The 16,945-nt window shown below is 54.7% G+C and overlaps 1 protein-coding gene across 23 annotated transcripts in view; it reads right to left on the bottom strand.

Moving 5' to 3' along the window:
* Window positions 1–16,945, bottom strand: part of ZNF618 (zinc finger protein 618) — a 184,914-nt gene that overhangs the window by 49,491 nt on the left and 118,478 nt on the right. For all 23 annotated transcript variants that reach the window (XM_064579953.1, XM_064579955.1, XM_064579960.1 and 20 more), the window contains 3 exons: window positions 15,908–16,167; window positions 3,086–3,163; window positions 2,364–2,402 (listed from right to left, as the gene is read on the bottom strand). In XM_064579953.1, coding sequence (XP_064436023.1) covers window positions 2,364–2,402; window positions 3,086–3,163; window positions 15,908–16,167 — 377 coding nt within the window. The remainder of the gene's footprint in view (window positions 1–2,363; window positions 2,403–3,085; window positions 3,164–15,907; window positions 16,168–16,945) is intronic.

The raw sequence follows: 16,945 nt of genomic DNA, 5'->3' as shown, positions 1-16,945 counted from the left end.
AGAGTTGTAATAAAGAATGAGAGAGCACAATGCCTCAGAGACAACAAATACTTGGTAAACGTTACCTAACACTGTTTCGGAAAGGGAATCAATGTAACAGCAGGAAGAGAACTGGACGTGGAGCTAATCTTTTATTTTCTTAGCTAAGAGATGGGTGACTGGGCATATGCCTCCATTTCGGACTGTACAATTTTTCTAACAACTAAATCAAAGACCCTGGACTAGAAGGCGGGAGGCCCGGTTTCTAGGCCCACCTCCACCACTAACAAGTTCCACTGAGTTCTCTCTGGGACTCAGTGTCCTCATCTGCAAAATAGGTAGGCTGGACTTGGTAGTATTCTCGACACAACGCTTTTGGCTCCAGGGCTCCACGGTCAGGCTCCTGTCACGAGGACACCAGGCTTTCTGAGCAGGCGCTGCTGGCCTGGGTCAGGGTAGGGGTGCAGGACTGAGAATAAAATAAAGCACAGTGGCCGTGGGGAGAAAACTCCCTAGGGAGGAAGGCAAAAGTGATGGAAAGACTAAAAATACCCCCAGTGACAGTCCTCTACAGCCAGTGGGCCTCCGGGAACCATGGAAGCCAGAACACAATGGATCATTGAGGGGCTGCCAGAGAAGCCAGGGGCCCAGAATAGCCAAGGAAGGAAAGATAAATAGAAAAGATCTTTAAATGTGTGGCTGACCACAGGCAAACCACAGGAGCCTGAAGAGAAGGAAGCTTCTGAAGGAGAAGGGAGCCAGGGGCTAGGCTGGGGCAGGGCTCAGGGAGGAGGGACAGGCTTACACCGCTTCCTAGCCAGGGTCCTCCGGCAGGTGTCAGGCCTAAGTGAGCCTCAGAACGTCTAGAACACGGAATCTTAGCCTGCCCTGCCTGCCTCTCATGTGATGTGGAAATCCAAGGAGAGAATGGATGGGAAAGGGCCTCAGAAGAAATGCTTTCTGGACCGAGTACAATTAAGGCCCTGCGTTGGCCCACACACCTCCTCAATCTGCTTTGTTATGGAATTTTTTTTGCGGGGGGGGGGGGGGCGGGGGGAGGAGATCACGTTTATTATTTTTAAAAACCTTTTATGGAAGGAAGAATAGGGGTTGAAAAACTACAGCCTGCCCACCCTCTGTTTTGGTGAAAAATTCGTTTCCATATCATCTCCGGCTATGTTCATGCTACGTGGCAGAGCGGAATGGTGGGGACAGAGATGTCTGGCCTGCAACGTCTAAAATCCTGACTATCTGGTCCCTACCAAAGAGTCTGCTGACCCCGATGCAGAAAACTGTTCAGCTCCTTCAATTTTCATAAACCAGAAACACCTTCCCAAGGATAACCATGATTTCTTCCAGCACGAATCACTCTCCCAATTTTGTACTTCCTGTACACAGATCTTAAGAGGAGGGGCTCTTGTGTTGGGCTCCTTTTGCTAACCTTGTGTTTGTGCGTAATCCACATTGCTGCATGTAGCCATACATCATTCCTTCTCCCTGCTTCATGCGAACACACCACGACTGATCTGTCCATTCGCCTAGCACTGGGCACTCAGGTGGTTTCTGATCTGGGGCTTTCAACAGTGCTGCTAAGAATATCCTAGTTCCCAGGCACCTGGGTGGCTCATTCCACTGAACGTCTGCCTTCGGCTCAGGTCATGATCCCAGGGTCCCGGGATCGAGCCCCACGTCGGGGTCCCAGCTTCCTGCTCAGTGGGGGGTCTGCTTCTCTCTGCCCCTTCCCCATGCTTGTGCTCTCACCCGCTCTCTCTCTCTCAAATAAATAAAATCTTAAAAAGAAAAAAAGAATATCCACTTCCCATCTTTTGGTGGACATGTGCACATGGTTCTGTTGGGGATACACCTGTGAGTAGATGGCTAGGTTCTGGACCTCAGGTTCTTTGGGCGGGGAGAGGTTCCAGCCCCGTCTACACTCATCTGGCTTCTTCTGAGGCCCGTGGGTTTAGATCTGGGGGCAGGGCAAGCAGAACGCTGTCCTCAGATGGCAAGGCCCTATGAGGCCCAGGCTGGGGTAGCGCACCCAGAGATTAGCGCCCATGGGTGCTCTTGAGAAAAGCCTAGGAAGTAGCATTTCCCAAACATCAGCCCCGAGTTTGCCAGTGAGGGACCCTGGGAAGTGTACCACAAAGAAACATGTTCATCTTAGCAGAATTCAAGCTTCCCCAGGTTATTTGGCCAGAGAACCCCTTACTGATAGAACATGTATTAGCTTCCCCAGGATGTGTGCCATGAACACACTTTGGGAAAGGCTGCTCTGAGGTACCATCCTACAATGTCATAAAGACCCTCTGGCCCCAAAGCCTGAACCCACAGGCCCCTTGGGACAGTCCTGAGGGGGACAAGAGCAAGGGGAAAATACTCACTGCCTTGGGAGGCTCCCTCCCCTGAGGTGGCTTCCGTGTCTGCAAAAAAGAGAAAAATGAGAAGTGAGCGGACTGGACCCATGGCGTGGCCAGTGCCAAAGAGCGAGAGGAGCGGGGGCAGCCGGTGATCCCACCACAACGTGCCCAGGACACTCTGTGCCCATTCACGGCCCCTCCCTGTGCCCCCTGCCATCAGTCAGGCCCAGACCCATTGCCCTTCCTCCCTGTCCCCTCAGCCTCCTCCTCTTCAGAATGGAGACAGCGCCCTGCCCCCACTCCCAGGGCTGCCGGGAGGAGCGCACAAGAGGACATGTGAGCACCTTCCCTGCAGGGGCCGCTCACACCACACGGCACTGATGCACCCTGGGAGGAAGTGGGCCCGTGTGGAGCACGCAGGGGCAAGGGTGGCAAAAGCCTGGCAGCATGTCCTCCCAACGCCCCCATTGGCCCTGTGTGCTCTCCCAAGTAAGGAGGCCTCTTCTCTCCACCTGGGTCTCCACCCTACTGCAGACAGAGTGAGAGGACTGGCGCTCTGGTGTGTGTGTGTGCGGGGGTGGGGGGGTCCTGGGGTCATCCACAGGCCAGGCAGAGAATGGGTGGGGGGTCCTGAGGTCATCCACAGGCCAGGCAGAGAATGGGTGGGGGGGTCCTGGGGTCATCCACAGGCCAGGCAGAGAATGGGGAGGTGTGGCCCTCGGCTCTGCCCCAGAGATGCCACGCACCTCGGTGTGCCCGTACGTGGGTCTGGAAACAGTTGTAATACTTGTACTTCTTGCCACAGATTCCACACTCATAGGATCCTGGAAAACAGGAAAGAAAGGGACAGCTCAGTCAGTACCCAACCCGTGCAACTATGAGGTCCCAGGACCCACAGTGATGCCCCCAAGTGTCACGAACTCCATGACAGGGGGCAGGGGTCACCCAGTGGGCTGTCTTAGTCCCAGCAAGCAGGGAAGCAGCAAGGACCGGCAGACACAGCCCCGAGCTGGAAGTCAGGAGCCCGGGGTCTAGTTCCAAGTTTCTGCCCCAACTCTCTAAGTGACCTCGGGCAAGTCACTTCCCATCTCTGGGGCTCAGTTTCCAAATCTGTTAAGATGGAGAAGACAGCTCCTTCTTATACTTGTTCCTTGAGAGGAAAAAGGAAATGAACATAAAAGTGCTCTTTCAAACTAAGGAATAAATGGCAGCCATGGAAGGAAATCAACATGCATTCAAGTAACTTCTACCTTTCCTCCTTGCCAGGATGGGACAGAGGTTAAGAGGACAGTCTTTGAACCAGATGGATCTGATCCCCGTTCCTGTTCTGCCACTTACCAGCATCATGCCCTAGGTTATTCCCTTAGACACAATAAGCCTCAGTCTGCTCATCTGTCAAATGGGGCTACAAACACCTACCTCACAGGAGTGGCCCTATATCCCCCCTAGGAAGTGCCCAGCCCTATTAGAGATGCGCCCTTCAGGGAGAGCACCCCCTCCCCACCCCCCGCAGTCTGCTGAGCAGTTTTCTTGTTCTCTCAGATATACAGAGACCGACACGGTGTAACTGCCTGACTCCAGTCCTCTGCCGGGCGCTTCTCCCAGGAGCTGGGACTGAAATGGCTGAGTTCCCAGTATGCATTTCGGACAGGTCACGGCGGAGCCCACACTTGCAGAGCACACACAAAAGGCCCATGGCAGGAAGCCAAGCAGAGCCCATCAGACCCAGCCTGGCAGGGGTCCCAGGCTCAGAGGCCCTGCTCATCCCTCACGGAGGCCCACGACCACCTGAGTCCGAGCCGCACCCTTCCTAACAGACTGGCCAGGAAATTCGCACCAATACAGAGGCCCTGGCCCCACGCCAGGGTCAATGCCCTACAACAGCTGAGGCCAGGGGCCTAGGAATCTGCGTTTTTCAAAAGGGTCCCTCAGGGGATTCTGAGCAGACCAGCAACCAGGTTCAGGAACCACTGACTTTAGAGTAAGACAGATCTGGGAGGGGATCTCAGCTCTACCCTTTACTGGCTGGGCCTCAGTTTCCTTCCGGGAAAGAGGTGGATAATGCAATAGCATCTAGGTGAAGACTGGCTTGTTCCCGCCACGAGCCCAGGTGTTCAGTGAGTGCCCGCATCACCAGCTATTTTTGCCTTCAGCCTCTCCTGGGGGCAGAGGCCTGTTTACTGGGTGCAAACTCCAGGTATCTGATTAAGTCTGAGGAGCACCGAGTCGGACTGTCTGCTCAGCTCTGCCACAGCCCTCAGCTGACCTCAGGCACATCCCTTTTCCGGTCTGGGCCTCAGCGGCCTCACCTGTGACCCAGGACAGTGACGCCTACGTCTCACGACCAAGGTCAGGACTAACAAGACACACAGGTGGCCTCGCCGCCTTACCACTGTGGGTCATAAGGTGGACACTGTCATCCCAACACCAGCATGGAACCTCGCAGCCTGTTATCCAGTGGTTTTATCCGCCTGAGCCATGTCTCACAGAGAAAATAAAAATGTGGGGAGGGCAAAGATCAGATTCCGTATTTTACGGTCTTTAGCCCCGTGATTGGCACACAACGGGGGCTCAATAAATTCACGGTGTCCTGCAGTTCTACTCACCTGTCACCGAGTCATAATGACCCCGACTGCCTTCCTGTGCCTCTACCCCACTCTTCAACAGTTGTTGCCAATTCCCCTTCAACCAACTGAGAATTTATGGAGGATTTTCAACGTGCCTGGCACTGAAGCCCCAACCATGAGCCAGTCCACAAGCGATCACTGCCCTCCGTGAGAGGAAGCAGAGAGACCACTAGGCAAGGGGACGGGCAGGGTGACGGCGTTACGACAGTGACGTATGGAACCTGGTGGGCCCCAAAGCGAGGGACAAAAGTCAGAGGGGTGAATAGGCGGGAGAGGCGAAAGGAAAGGGGCAGATGGAGGGGAAGGTGGCCCAGGGAAGGGGGAACCCCTCCAGAGAAGACCAGAGGCCACAGCCTGGGATGAGGCAAAACTGGTTCAGATCTGACCCACTTCCAGATGAAGTCTCTGTGCCCCAGCCCTGCCCCCTCTCTGCCACAGATCTGGGCCTCAGTTTCCCCACTATAGTCAATGACCTAAGGACTTTCTCAAACTGTGTAATAACTGCAGGCTGCAATGGGTCCCCCCAGTAGCCCACCCACTTCATCCTGTTGATAAGCAAGCCAGGTCCCTACCGGCTTTATGGGATTTTTCCCTCAACCCATAGAGGGAGCGGAGGATCCTTGAAGGCTTGCTCCCGGATCTCAACCCACACAGTCTCACAAGGGGGGTGGTCATCAGTTCTGCGCCCTCTCCTGGCTGCCCCCCAGGGCAGAGTGGGGGCCCTCGCCCCGTGCATGGAGTCTCAGGCCTGAGTTCAAGGGCCCACCTGTCTCCTCACTGCCACTCACCCTAAGACCCCAGGCTTCAGGCGCTCTGTGTGCAGGTGGCTGGGGGTTGCAGCCTGGGGAGAGTGCAGCAGAGCGTCAGCCCACCTGGTTTCAAATCCTGGCTCACTACCTAAGCAGCCAGGGGCCCTGGACAAGTCACGGAAACACTCATGCCTCAGGCTTCCTCTCTAAGCACAGGAAAATGGTACCCATCTTGGGGAGTTGGGAGCAGTAACTCTATGGCTACAGAGCACCGTACCCAGTACAAAACAGGTACTCAGGACAGCACAGCTACTGTTACTAAGCAGCATTTTCCAGAGTTCTTTAGAACCCAACTTCCTGAACGCAGCCCGGGAAAGAGACACCCATGATCAAGCGGGTGGGAGGTACGGCCGTCTTGGGAAGGCGCGGTGCAGGGGGAACTTAGGGACAGGTCCTACAGGAACCTTGTTTAACCCCAGCTCTTCCAACACATGTGGCCACAGAACTCTTTTATAGCCTTGGCTTGTTTCAAAGTTGCAGTCCACAGCAGGTGCTGCCGGGATGGTCCTGATGTTCCAGACTTCCCGATTTCCACAGACTGTCATCCCTCCGATGGCCAAGTCCTCCAGGCCCCTGGCAGGCTCAGATTTGCTGCCCTGTGGCAGTGACGGGGTGGTTGAGCGTGGCCCCTCGTGGCCCTGTCTGGCCGTGCCCCACCCACATGCCGGCCCCATCAGGTCGTCCTGCCCCTCGGCCCTCACGTACCAGATGCATATCTCAACGCTTGGTCAAAAATCCAGGTCCCTGAATAGCGACTTCGCACAGATCCACCGTGGGGGCTGCCTTCAGGCGCTTTTCCATCTGAATTACGTAAGAAATCAGAAAGATCCCTTAAAGTTGGGGGTGCCTGGGAGGTGGGGGAAGGAGCCAGGTGAAGGGGAGGGCTCCACGTCTCAGGTTGGCCAGTCACCTGAGCTGCCAGGGCCTCGGCTTCTCCATCTGCACAAAGAAGTGTGACCAAGATCGTGCGGTATACTTTTTCAGCGAAGAACCTGTCCTTGCCAGGGGGGCATCCGTACCTCCCCTGGAAGGCTGGGCTATGGCAGAAACAGCCACAGGCCCAAATCCCCCGAAGTTTTATGTTTTCTCTGTATTCTAACTCATGACGTAAATAAAACATAAAATTATCCATTGTATGGCTATTTCTCCCCAAGAGCATTCCAGCAAAATGACCCTATAGGGAGGATATGCCCTGCTTATGCTGTGGCCTGGTGCCCCTCCCCAGCCACAGCCTCTGCAATACCCCAGGGTGGTGCAGGGGGGTGCTAGTGAGCCTTCTTGGGGATGCTCAGCTCAGACAGTCTGGGTCCCCAAAAATGACTCCCTCCCCGGCTAGCTTCCTCACTCTGCTGGGCTCCCCAACTACCCCTGTGTCCTTTGTCACCACCACTGCCTACTAAGTGCCAGGTGCTTAATGCCCTTCACTCAAGCCTCTCCTACATCTCTGCAGAGGGCTGGCCTCCGAGCCCGACACACAGCTGGGGAAGCAGAAGCTGGCCAGGTGTGCAGCCACGTGGCCAGCTCAGCTCACCCTCACACGCCCGGCAGACACAGGCGATTATCATCCCCATTTCTCAGATGAGGTAAGTAAGGACTGCAGGGACCACACATCCGGCCACAGGCGGCTCAGGCTGGCAGTGATCGGGAGCCAGTGCATGTGCCGGCCACACCTCTGGGAAAGGACCAAGAACAGATGGTGCTTGTTAACATTTACCACCCACTGGGTGCACCCAGGTCTCATTCCCGTCCTCTATCCTCCCAGAAGTCCTGGTGTGCTTGGGACAACTCCGTACCCAGTTCACTGATGAGCGTGAATGTTCTAGGGGCCAGGCGGTCCAGGGTGGGGGCTACTCAGCTAGTGGCTGGCCAGCCTTCAGAGCCACCCTGCTGCCGCCACACCAAGTCACCTCTGGATGCCAAAGGCACTCGGGCTTCCCCTTCAGTCCCAGGGCTCCCCCGAGTGCTGCAGGGCAGCGGACCCCCTCCCACTCCCGCTTGCCCCGCCATGTCCAGTCCTGCCTCGGGACTCCCAGAGTCCCCTAACCCCTCTCAAGGCTGCCAGGGGCAGCTGACAGAGCATGCCAGCACACGGGAGCCAAGCCTCTTCCTCTCCCCAACCCTGTCACTAGTGACGCAAGAATCCACAGGCACTGAGTAACAGAACCAGTCTAGCATTTCCCGGAAGCACTTGGCAGACAGCCTGGCTGAGCTCCCTCCCCAAGAGCGCAGGTCAGACCAGGTGAGGCCAGCTGGGACCAGGGGGCTCTAGTTGCTGAGGCCACGTAGGGGAGAAGTTGGGAAGGCTCCGGCAGGGAAGGCTGGCCCTGAGGACAAGCAATGAGGGCAGCAAGCCTCAGCTCTACCATCTGCACCCAGCTAGCTTCAGACAAGCTCAGACACCTTTCTAGATACACAAAATGCAACGAGACAGAAATCCGGAGCAGGTGAAAGAGAAGACACACACAAGAAGGTGGGGGTGCCAGGAGGCACCGAGCCCTCTTGGTTCTGGGACCCAGCAGGAGCAAGGCCCAGAGCCTGCTGGCAGACAAGGGAGCTGGAGAGGTAAATCATGGACAAGTGGGTTTCCTGAGGCTCTTAGGGCTTGGACTCAGACCAAATGTCTTTGGGACCAGGGTCTTCCAAGTAAGAGTACAAATCGCCTGGGGATATGTGAGCACAGGCAGTTTTAAGAGAATCAATACCCCAATCATCAGCTTTCAAATATATTCTTCCCTAAAATCAATGTGCTGGAGATGTAGCGGTGGGAGGGGAGGCCCCACTCAGCTGGCTCTCCTCACCCACCCCCTGACATGCTACAAGCAAGCCAATTCCTTCACCACCACCCCACCTTCGGGGCTGCCCATCTCACGGCTCCAAGCAAAGAGGTGATCCCAAGTATCGGAGTGAACCCAGAAAGTGGGCAAAATCTAACACCAGGGAACAACGCTTTTTGTGAATCGTGTCATTTCCAATTCTTTACTCTCAACGAAACTGAAGAAGCATCTAATGGAGCTGTTCGTAGAGAGACCATTAACAACAGTGTCTGATGACACACCCCATGCGATTTTCAGCCCACAACTTGGAAAGAGTTCCAAAAATTGAGTGACGCTCAAAACTGCATCCATCCCTGGTTCCTTACCTATGTAATTAAGCTTCCTAAGTACTTACATGTACAAGGTGGCGCCATGGCGCAATGGATAGCGCATTGGACTTCTAAGTACTTACATGTACAGAAACCAAAGGCAGGAGTTTAATTAATGCTAAATCTTGTCTCAGCCGTTAAGCGTCTACCTTCGGCTCAGGTCATGATCCCAGGGTCCTGGGATCGAGCCCCGCATCGGGCTCCCTGCTCGGCAGGAAGCCTGCTTCTCCCTCTCCCACTCCCCCTGCTTGTGTTCCCTCTCTCGCTGTGTCTGTCAAATAAATAAATAAAATCTTAAAAAACAAAAAACAAAAAACCTTGATCTGGGGGAAAAAATGTTTTAAAAAGTACAGTTTTATGATCCCGACCTTTTTTTTTTTAGAAATTTCTATTTCAATTTATGTACATCTTGTTGTAGGAGATGAGTATAAAACAGTGATCAATAAAAGACTCTCAGGCATAAAAAATGTATTACATTAGGATAAAATCCTGCAAGGAAAGTGGACTGGAAATATGAGTTCAAGGAGAGAAAGGGAAAGATGTAAAATTTCTGACTGCTAAAGATGAGCCTGTTCGCATGTTTTTTAAATGGATGACGGCAGATATTAAACAGCAGTGGCTTTGGATTCTCTCCGATACATTTAGAACAGTGGTTTCACAGTTATAGTTCCAAAATGACAGGTTTTTTTTACACAACACTCCAGAAATTAGATCCTTTGCAATTATTTAAACTTTGGATAAAACTGTGAGATGTCAATTCAAAAATACGAAAGAATATATACCATTTCTTAGGAGGCGATGAACACAGAAAGGTGAAAGCCGCTGGCCTTTCGGGTTCCCAGCACTCCAGATGGACCTCCAGCCGTGTCAACGTCCTGAGGCTCCAGCTAATAGTGCTGATAGCTGTTTTGCATTTTCTGCCTCCCTACATAAAAAAATGCTTTCGTACCTGTTACCTCCCTCTGTCCCCAACAAGCCTCCTGGAAAGACAGGCAGGTGTTCTTACACCCACCAATCAATGAGGACAGCATGGCAAGGAGAGGTTAAGGGTCCTGTCCAAGACTGCACCGCGGGGCAGATCCTGGGTCTCTTGGATTTACAGCCCAGGGGCCCTTTCCCGTGGGGACCCTCCACCCAGGACCCCTTCCCACCTTGAACCACCAGATGAAGGGCCAGCAGCAGAGAGAAGACCTGCCTGGGAGGGTGGCCAGAACCCCTCCTTCCCTAGCGGCTGCAGCAAAGGGCTGAGCGTTGGTTCTGGCAGGCTCGGTGCAAGGCCTGCCAACCACCCACTGAAACAGGAAACTATCAGCTGGCGCCATGGAGCAGGACCTGGCACCTCGGCTGCTTGCGTTTGTCACAGCCCAAAATCCACGTGGCCGGGTCTGAGTGGCTGCCTGCCCTTCTGCTGCTCCTTCCAGAGCTGTGGTCGAGCCACCGCCTCCTTCCCCTGTGCCTCCTCCCTCAGGCAGTCCCGCGGGCGTGGAAACACCCCTACCCCGTGGTGCTCAAAGCTCACTGCTTAGAAACGTCCGCGTAGTCCTCCATCTGATCCTTGACTCTGCCCCCTGCAGCCCGTCCAGTGACTTCCAGGACAGAACTCATGCCCTCACAGGCCTGTATCCGGTTCCAAACAGTTCCCACAGTCACAGAGGCCTTCCTGTTACGGACCTGAATTCACTGGTGAAGCCCCTTTATCAGTCGGGGCCGTGCAGAACGCGTCCACTCCTTCCCCTCCCACTCCAACACTCCAATGCTTCAAGCCGAGCATACTTCTATCCCCTCATCTCCCTTGCACTCCCCCCTACCACCGGCCCCCGCCCCCAGTCTCTTCCTCCCCAGGACAAAGAGCCCTTAGCTCTTCTATGGGGTTCCTCGCCACACTAGGAATGAACTCTCTGGACATAAGCAGGTTGGCCCACACCCCTCATCTGAGGAGGAGCCCTGCTGGGTGGCTTGCTCCCTCCAGAGGCTCCTGTACCACCGGCCTTCAGGCACCTGCCGCTCTTCCTGGGTTCCCCTCGTGTGTAAGCTCCCCAGGATTAAGGACCGATGGTCTCATCATACAGAGAAGAGCACCCACTGCTCGGTAGTACCTTCTGACCACTATGATGGGATCTGAGCATCCTTCTCTCTCAGAACCAGGAAATGCTCCCAGGACTGGATGTCCTGATTGTTCTAAGGCCAGCTTGCCTTGTCTTTACCACCTAGGACAAGAATGGCAAGCAGGTTTCCACTTCCTCCTTTCCAACTCTGGCTGACTGGCAGTGACGTCTTGGTGGGCTGCGTTGAGAAGGATTCTGAGGGGCACTGTCGCCGTCCGCGGTGATCAGTGAACAATGCCTGCCGCTGAGCGGGAGCAGAGGTGGTAGCTATGGCAGCACCCCGTGTTTAGCACTCCTCGTGGCGTTCCTGAAACGTCCAGTGCGGCGCCCCCACTCCTCGGCGCTGCTGGGCAGAGTTCCGCGCGCAGCTTGCCGGGTGGACACCGGCCTCTGTGACCTCACTTCTTTCACTTCTGGTTTTATCCAACAGGGTCATCGAGTTCAGTATCACCTCGGCTCTTCTTGCTGAAAACCCCCATGTTTCCCCCACACCGGCTCCAATGGAAGTGACGTTCTAAGAGCAAGAGATCTTTCTTATCACAGAACTTGTGGGCAGCCGGGAAACTGAAGTCCCCACTGCAAGCTTGGCAGCCAGCCTCCTGGGCACGGACGGCCACCCCCTCCCAGCCTGAGAAGCTGCCAAATGCCATCCATGGGTCCAAGCCCCGGCTCCTCCACAGGAAGTGTGTCGGATGAGGACTGTGCCACTGGGAACACTGTTTGATGGCTGTTACAGGGCCAGTGAGGACCTGGGGGTGGACACAAGGTTCCCGCACGGTGCAGCCCTGAGTGACCCTCAGGAACACTGTTCTATTCAGTAAGAGAGGCCAGCTCTGAGCCCTGAGCGGGGCTGGGTGAGCAGGGCACTCGGGGGCCCCCGGCTGCACATGCTTCTCTGCCCAGCGGCCCGGGAACGTGTTCATTAACTCCACGCCGCCCAGCCTGTGCGGCACGAGTGCATTTAAAGGGATGGCTCTAACCAGCATTCGGCCCCTGGCTCTCCCTCCTTGTTTTCCTTCCAGGTGGGAGGGGGTTGCTGTGAGGTGCACCAACCCTTCATGAAGTGCAAGAAAACATCACTGATGTGCTCTCTGGCCCAGAGCCACTCTTTCTCCTTTCGGCTGGCCTCTGTTGGCCCCGCTATAAAATGCGGGGATAAGGGGTGTCAAATGCATAGCATGTGGAGCCCCACTGCCCATTTCCACAGCCACGGCAGACATTAATAATCAATCACGCTTAACCATGCCATCCCTTTAGAACCTTTAACACAGAACCCCTAATAAACAGCAGCAAGTACTTGGACTTGGCCCACAGGATAAAACCTACTTGCCATATTGAGACCAGCTGAAGCCGAAAGGCTCAATTCTTTTACATTGATTTTTTTTTTTCTTTTTAATGCTTTTCTTTCCGGGTACTGAGGCCAAGCCAGATTTCTCTGAGCCTGACCCTTGGCAGAAACTACACCCTCAAGGAGGAAGGTCTGCCTTCATGGATGCAAGAGGAGTCTCGATAATCAGCAGGGAATGTCCAGGCCCTGCTTTGGTCCCAGCTCCAAAATGGCGGCTCAACTCCCCCTTGCCACTGTGGCTTTACTCCTTTTTCATTAAGAGTCTGTGAAAGGCAATTTACTTAGAAACGTCACAACATACTCAAAGTCCCTGGATTCCAGGGAGGCAGCACTAGGAGGGGCTCCAGGGACAGGGCAAGTTGCCCTGTTCAGATGAGACAATGGAGGCTCAATTAGAACCCACGTCTTCTGACACCTCACCCAGCGCCAACTTCCCCGACCCATTTTTTCTCTACATCATCACCCTGGCTTATTTCTTAGGCTTTGGAAAAAATGCAGAAACTATTACTACTCTTCCCACTTGAAGAGGTACTTGAAAGAGGTACTCTTCCCCCTTGAAAAGCAATGCTAATACCCCTGATAAAAGCTAATCGTTTACCAAGTACAATGCTGAGTGCTTTATATACATCACCTTACTGAATCTTCGCCTCACCCCACGAATGGGCAATTGTGAGAACTGAGGCACAGAGAGATGAAGTAGCTTGCCTGAGGTCCAACAGCTATTGCATCAGAGAGCCAGGATTCACTCCCAGACTGAGGACCCGAGCTCATTCTCCTTGCACAACGCTGTTCTCTTCCACTGCCTCTTTTGATTTGCACACCCGTGAGGTGGGGACAGGGAGCCTCACTGAACAGAAGAGGACACTAAGGCACCGCAAAGCCAAGGACCCTGCTGCTGAGCAGCAGCTGAGCTGGAAACCAGCGTCCGTGGCTGGCATGAGGCCCTGAGGCCTCTCGCGGTGCCGGCAGCCAGCCCAGGGAGGACTCCCTTCCAGCATTTCCCTAGCACGGCTGCTCTAGGCCTTCCCTGCCGAATCCCGACTGCTGGCTCCATCCCGAGATTCAGATTCAACTACCCTTCACCGAGCATCTACTGGTGAAGAGGCATAAATAGCTACTGGGTCCAACGAGTCTTAAAACACACACCCCAATGTGAGCAAGGGCACGTCCCCTCTTGGGTTAGCGGACACATTCCTAGTGGCTAACATGGTCTGTCCTTGGCCCCGGGGAGCGAATACTGATGGAGGAAGGCCAGACATAGGCTCCTGAAAAGGCCCTTCTTCCAGTGGGCACTGGGCTAAGTTGCCCATGCTCTTCACCAAGTACTGCTGGTTCATCCCAGTTCTGTCACATGAGAGAATGGCATTTCCAGGCCACCTGAGGTTGGGTTGGGGCCATGTGACTGATGTGGTCAATGACAGGGAGGGGACTTAACTCTTCTCCCCTCTGGGCTGCAGCAGGTAATAGGTAGTGTGAGTCCTCCCAGAGCTTTCTTTCCCTCTGTCCCTTGGCCGGCAGCATTTCATATACTGGTTGCTTTTAGCCTGGGTCCAGAGCAGAGCCCCCAGATGACCCACAATGGACATGCAGTGTGACCAAGAAAGGAACTTTTGTGGTTCTGAGCTACCAAGATCTCGTTACTTTCAGGATCTTTTGTGACTGGGCCATAACGTAGCCCCACCCTGACAGTTATGGCACCAAAGTCAATACCGCTCCCTAGAAGCCGGTACCTTGGCTGGACACTGTGGGGTGGGCGCAACGAGCCCAGAGACATAGATCAGACAAGTCCTGATGCACCGACCTCCAGGGGCTCCTAGTCTCGTGGCAGAGGCAGGCACGGACAAGGCCCCTCTAATCTAAAACAGATAATGGGAAGCACCCAAGTGAGGGGCAAGGTAGAAACAGAACGCGCTGACCAGAAGAAATTCAAGAAGGCTTCTGGGATGAGGTGGCACTGGAGCTGGTCTTGAAAGATGAGCTGGATCTGGGCATGTGGACATGGGCAAAGGCATTCCAGGCAGAGGGAAGAGCACAAGCCAAGGGCAGGAATGCTGTGGAAAGGCAGAGTGTATCGGAATGAAAGGTCCAAAAAGATCATAAATAAGAAATATGGATCAGGTTATGGAGGATCTTGATACTATGGCCTTGAGAGCTTGTTTAGAGGTTCTAAAGCAGAGGAGCGCAGCTACTCCTATACCCTTGACTGAAGAACAGTCCTCCTTGACCCTACACACAGTGGGGAATCCCAAGTTTCTAAGCAGGGAGTGACACAGTCAAGGACTTATTTTTGCCAAAGCCCCTGGCAGCCAGAGTGGAGGGCAGGTGAGGGCAGAGAGACATAAAGGCACGGCTGTCAGTGGGAAGACACAATGACCCAGCTGGGGCTGACAGTGCACAGAACAGCGGAGAAACATCGAGGAAAGGGAGTACGGACGGGGCTGAGTCCCGGCAGCTGGGAAGAAGGGGCAACAGGACTCGAGTGTAAACTCAGGGACACAGACACACAGGAAACTCCATACAAGGCCCTGCATGCCGACATGGGACATGAGCCCAGAAGTCTGGAGGAAGTGAGCCAGAGCTGGACCAGGGAGGACAGGGAGAGGGGAGGGAGGTGGCAGCATGTCTAAGAAACATGGAGGACCATGCGGATGGGGAACAGACCAGGCAAGGCCTCAATGCCAGGGTGAGGCTCGTGGACTTTATGTCACAGACCAGGGGTTGCCAACCGGTGGCCACCGAAGGACTGTGACCCAAAGACAGGTTTTGTTTGGCAGATTTCAAAAGTCGAATTAGTCACCAACGCTTAAAGCCAAAAGAATGCACATCAAATGTCTCCCTTCTGTCATGTGGCGTGTCCAGAGATCGGCCACACAGAGCCCATCTCCCACCTGGTTACGAGGCGGAGGAGGACTGAGTCCCTCCATATATGTGCTGGGCCTCGTGGGCATCTGAGTCTATGACCTTGGCAGGGGTGCAGGCAGCCCCTGAGGGGAATCCCCAAGGGGGGCACAGAGAGGACTGCTAAGAAGCTTGTTCCACAGACGTCCTCTGAGCCTGGCCCAGCCCAGAAGGGGCCCGGGAAGGTGCCAGTCTGTCACCAATCTGATCCGCCTGGGCACCTGCTCCAAGCAGGACTCGCACTGGAAGCTGCCTTCAGGAGCCCGTGGTAAAGCCAAGGAGAAAGAAACACCAACAGGCATTTAGGACAATAAGCAATGTGTCTGTGCTAGACCCCCCTGCGGAGCATGAGAGCCCCACGGCCTGAGGGATTCACCACACCTACAGAAAGTTCCAGGCATCTGACCTGAACAAAGTCTTAAAACACGGACAGAGCTTTGGCACATCAGGTGGAAAGGAAAGAGGTCCAGACTAGGACTGCACAAGCAAAAGCAAGTCTAAGGAGCCTAGGTCCTTCCCTGAGGGCAGAGGGGAGCCACCAAGGGCTCTCTCAGCCAGGGAGAGGCAGGCCTCTGCTCTTCAGGATTCTTGACCCCATGCCCCGCCCTGGTCCCAGCCCCGACCCTCTCAGGCACTCACCAAGGGTCTGCTGGTTGCGGACGCCACCGATCACCACGCAGATCTCAGCGGGCACATCACCTGTCCCGTCCTTGCTGACCGCCTTCTTCTCCTCCTTGGCCTCCCCCTGCCAGATCACCTCCTGGATGTAGTCATCAGGTAGCTCCGTCTTCACCTTCACCTCCGTCATCGTTCCCTGCTCGGCACTCAGTGAGGCCTCGGCCGGCGCGGGCTCTGGCCCCTCCACCTTGGTGCTCTTCTGGCTGCGCTTCAAGCGCTCCCTGGGAGAGAAGAGAGTCTGCTCAGTGTGGACCCCGTGCCAGCCCCCAGACCCATCTGGGAGCCCACCAACCCAGGCGGTTGCATAACGTTTAGCTACAGACCCACTTCTCCATGAATCTCACCCTGAAGCACAAGGCCCCCATGGCAGCCCCTCGGGGTCTTCCTGGGAACCCAGTGTGCTCAGAGGAACACAGTTTGAAAATGACTGGGCTGGTATGGCTCCAATTCCACCCATTTCACAGACAGGGAAGCTGGGACCTAAAGAGATCTAAACTTTTGTAACTGGAGTTACAAAAGACCTTCAAGGAAGGGTAGCTCTGGGTGGTTGAAATCAGTTCTTCGCAATCAATGTGCATCTAAATCAGCTGAGACTGTTGGTAAAATGCAGATTCTGGTTCAGCAGGTCTGGGGTTTAGCCTGAGCTTCTGCTTTTCTAACAAGCACCCAGCCAGAGCCAGTGCCACTAGTCTTCAGTCTGCACCCTGAGCAGCAAGGGTTTAAGTGATGTGTACAAAGTGCCTGGTGCTGTTCCCTTCCCTCCCTGGCAGAAGGGCTAGAGATTCCATCCAAGCTCCCCCCCACCCCGTTCCCATCTGACAGACAGGCAACTACAAGCCAAAAGCCTCACTCAGACCAACACTCTGGCCTCCAGGTAGGTCTTCAAACATCCAGACATCCTTTAAGGCCATGAGCTCAGTGTTGAGGCGGGCAGGGCACCGGTTACGAAGCCTCCTTTATGAGGGGCCCACCACGGCCCAGAGCAGAGCTGGGACTTGC

This window comes from Mirounga angustirostris, unplaced genomic scaffold, assembly GCF_029215605.1.
Source record: "Mirounga angustirostris isolate CCGP_5_RB_7025 unplaced genomic scaffold, mMirAng1.0.hap1 SCAF_15, whole genome shotgun sequence".
In the NCBI taxonomy this organism is placed as follows: Eukaryota; Metazoa; Chordata; class Mammalia; order Carnivora; family Phocidae; genus Mirounga; species Mirounga angustirostris.
The sequence above is the reverse complement of the archived record's forward strand: the minus strand, read 5'-3'. Positions and strand labels throughout refer to the sequence as shown.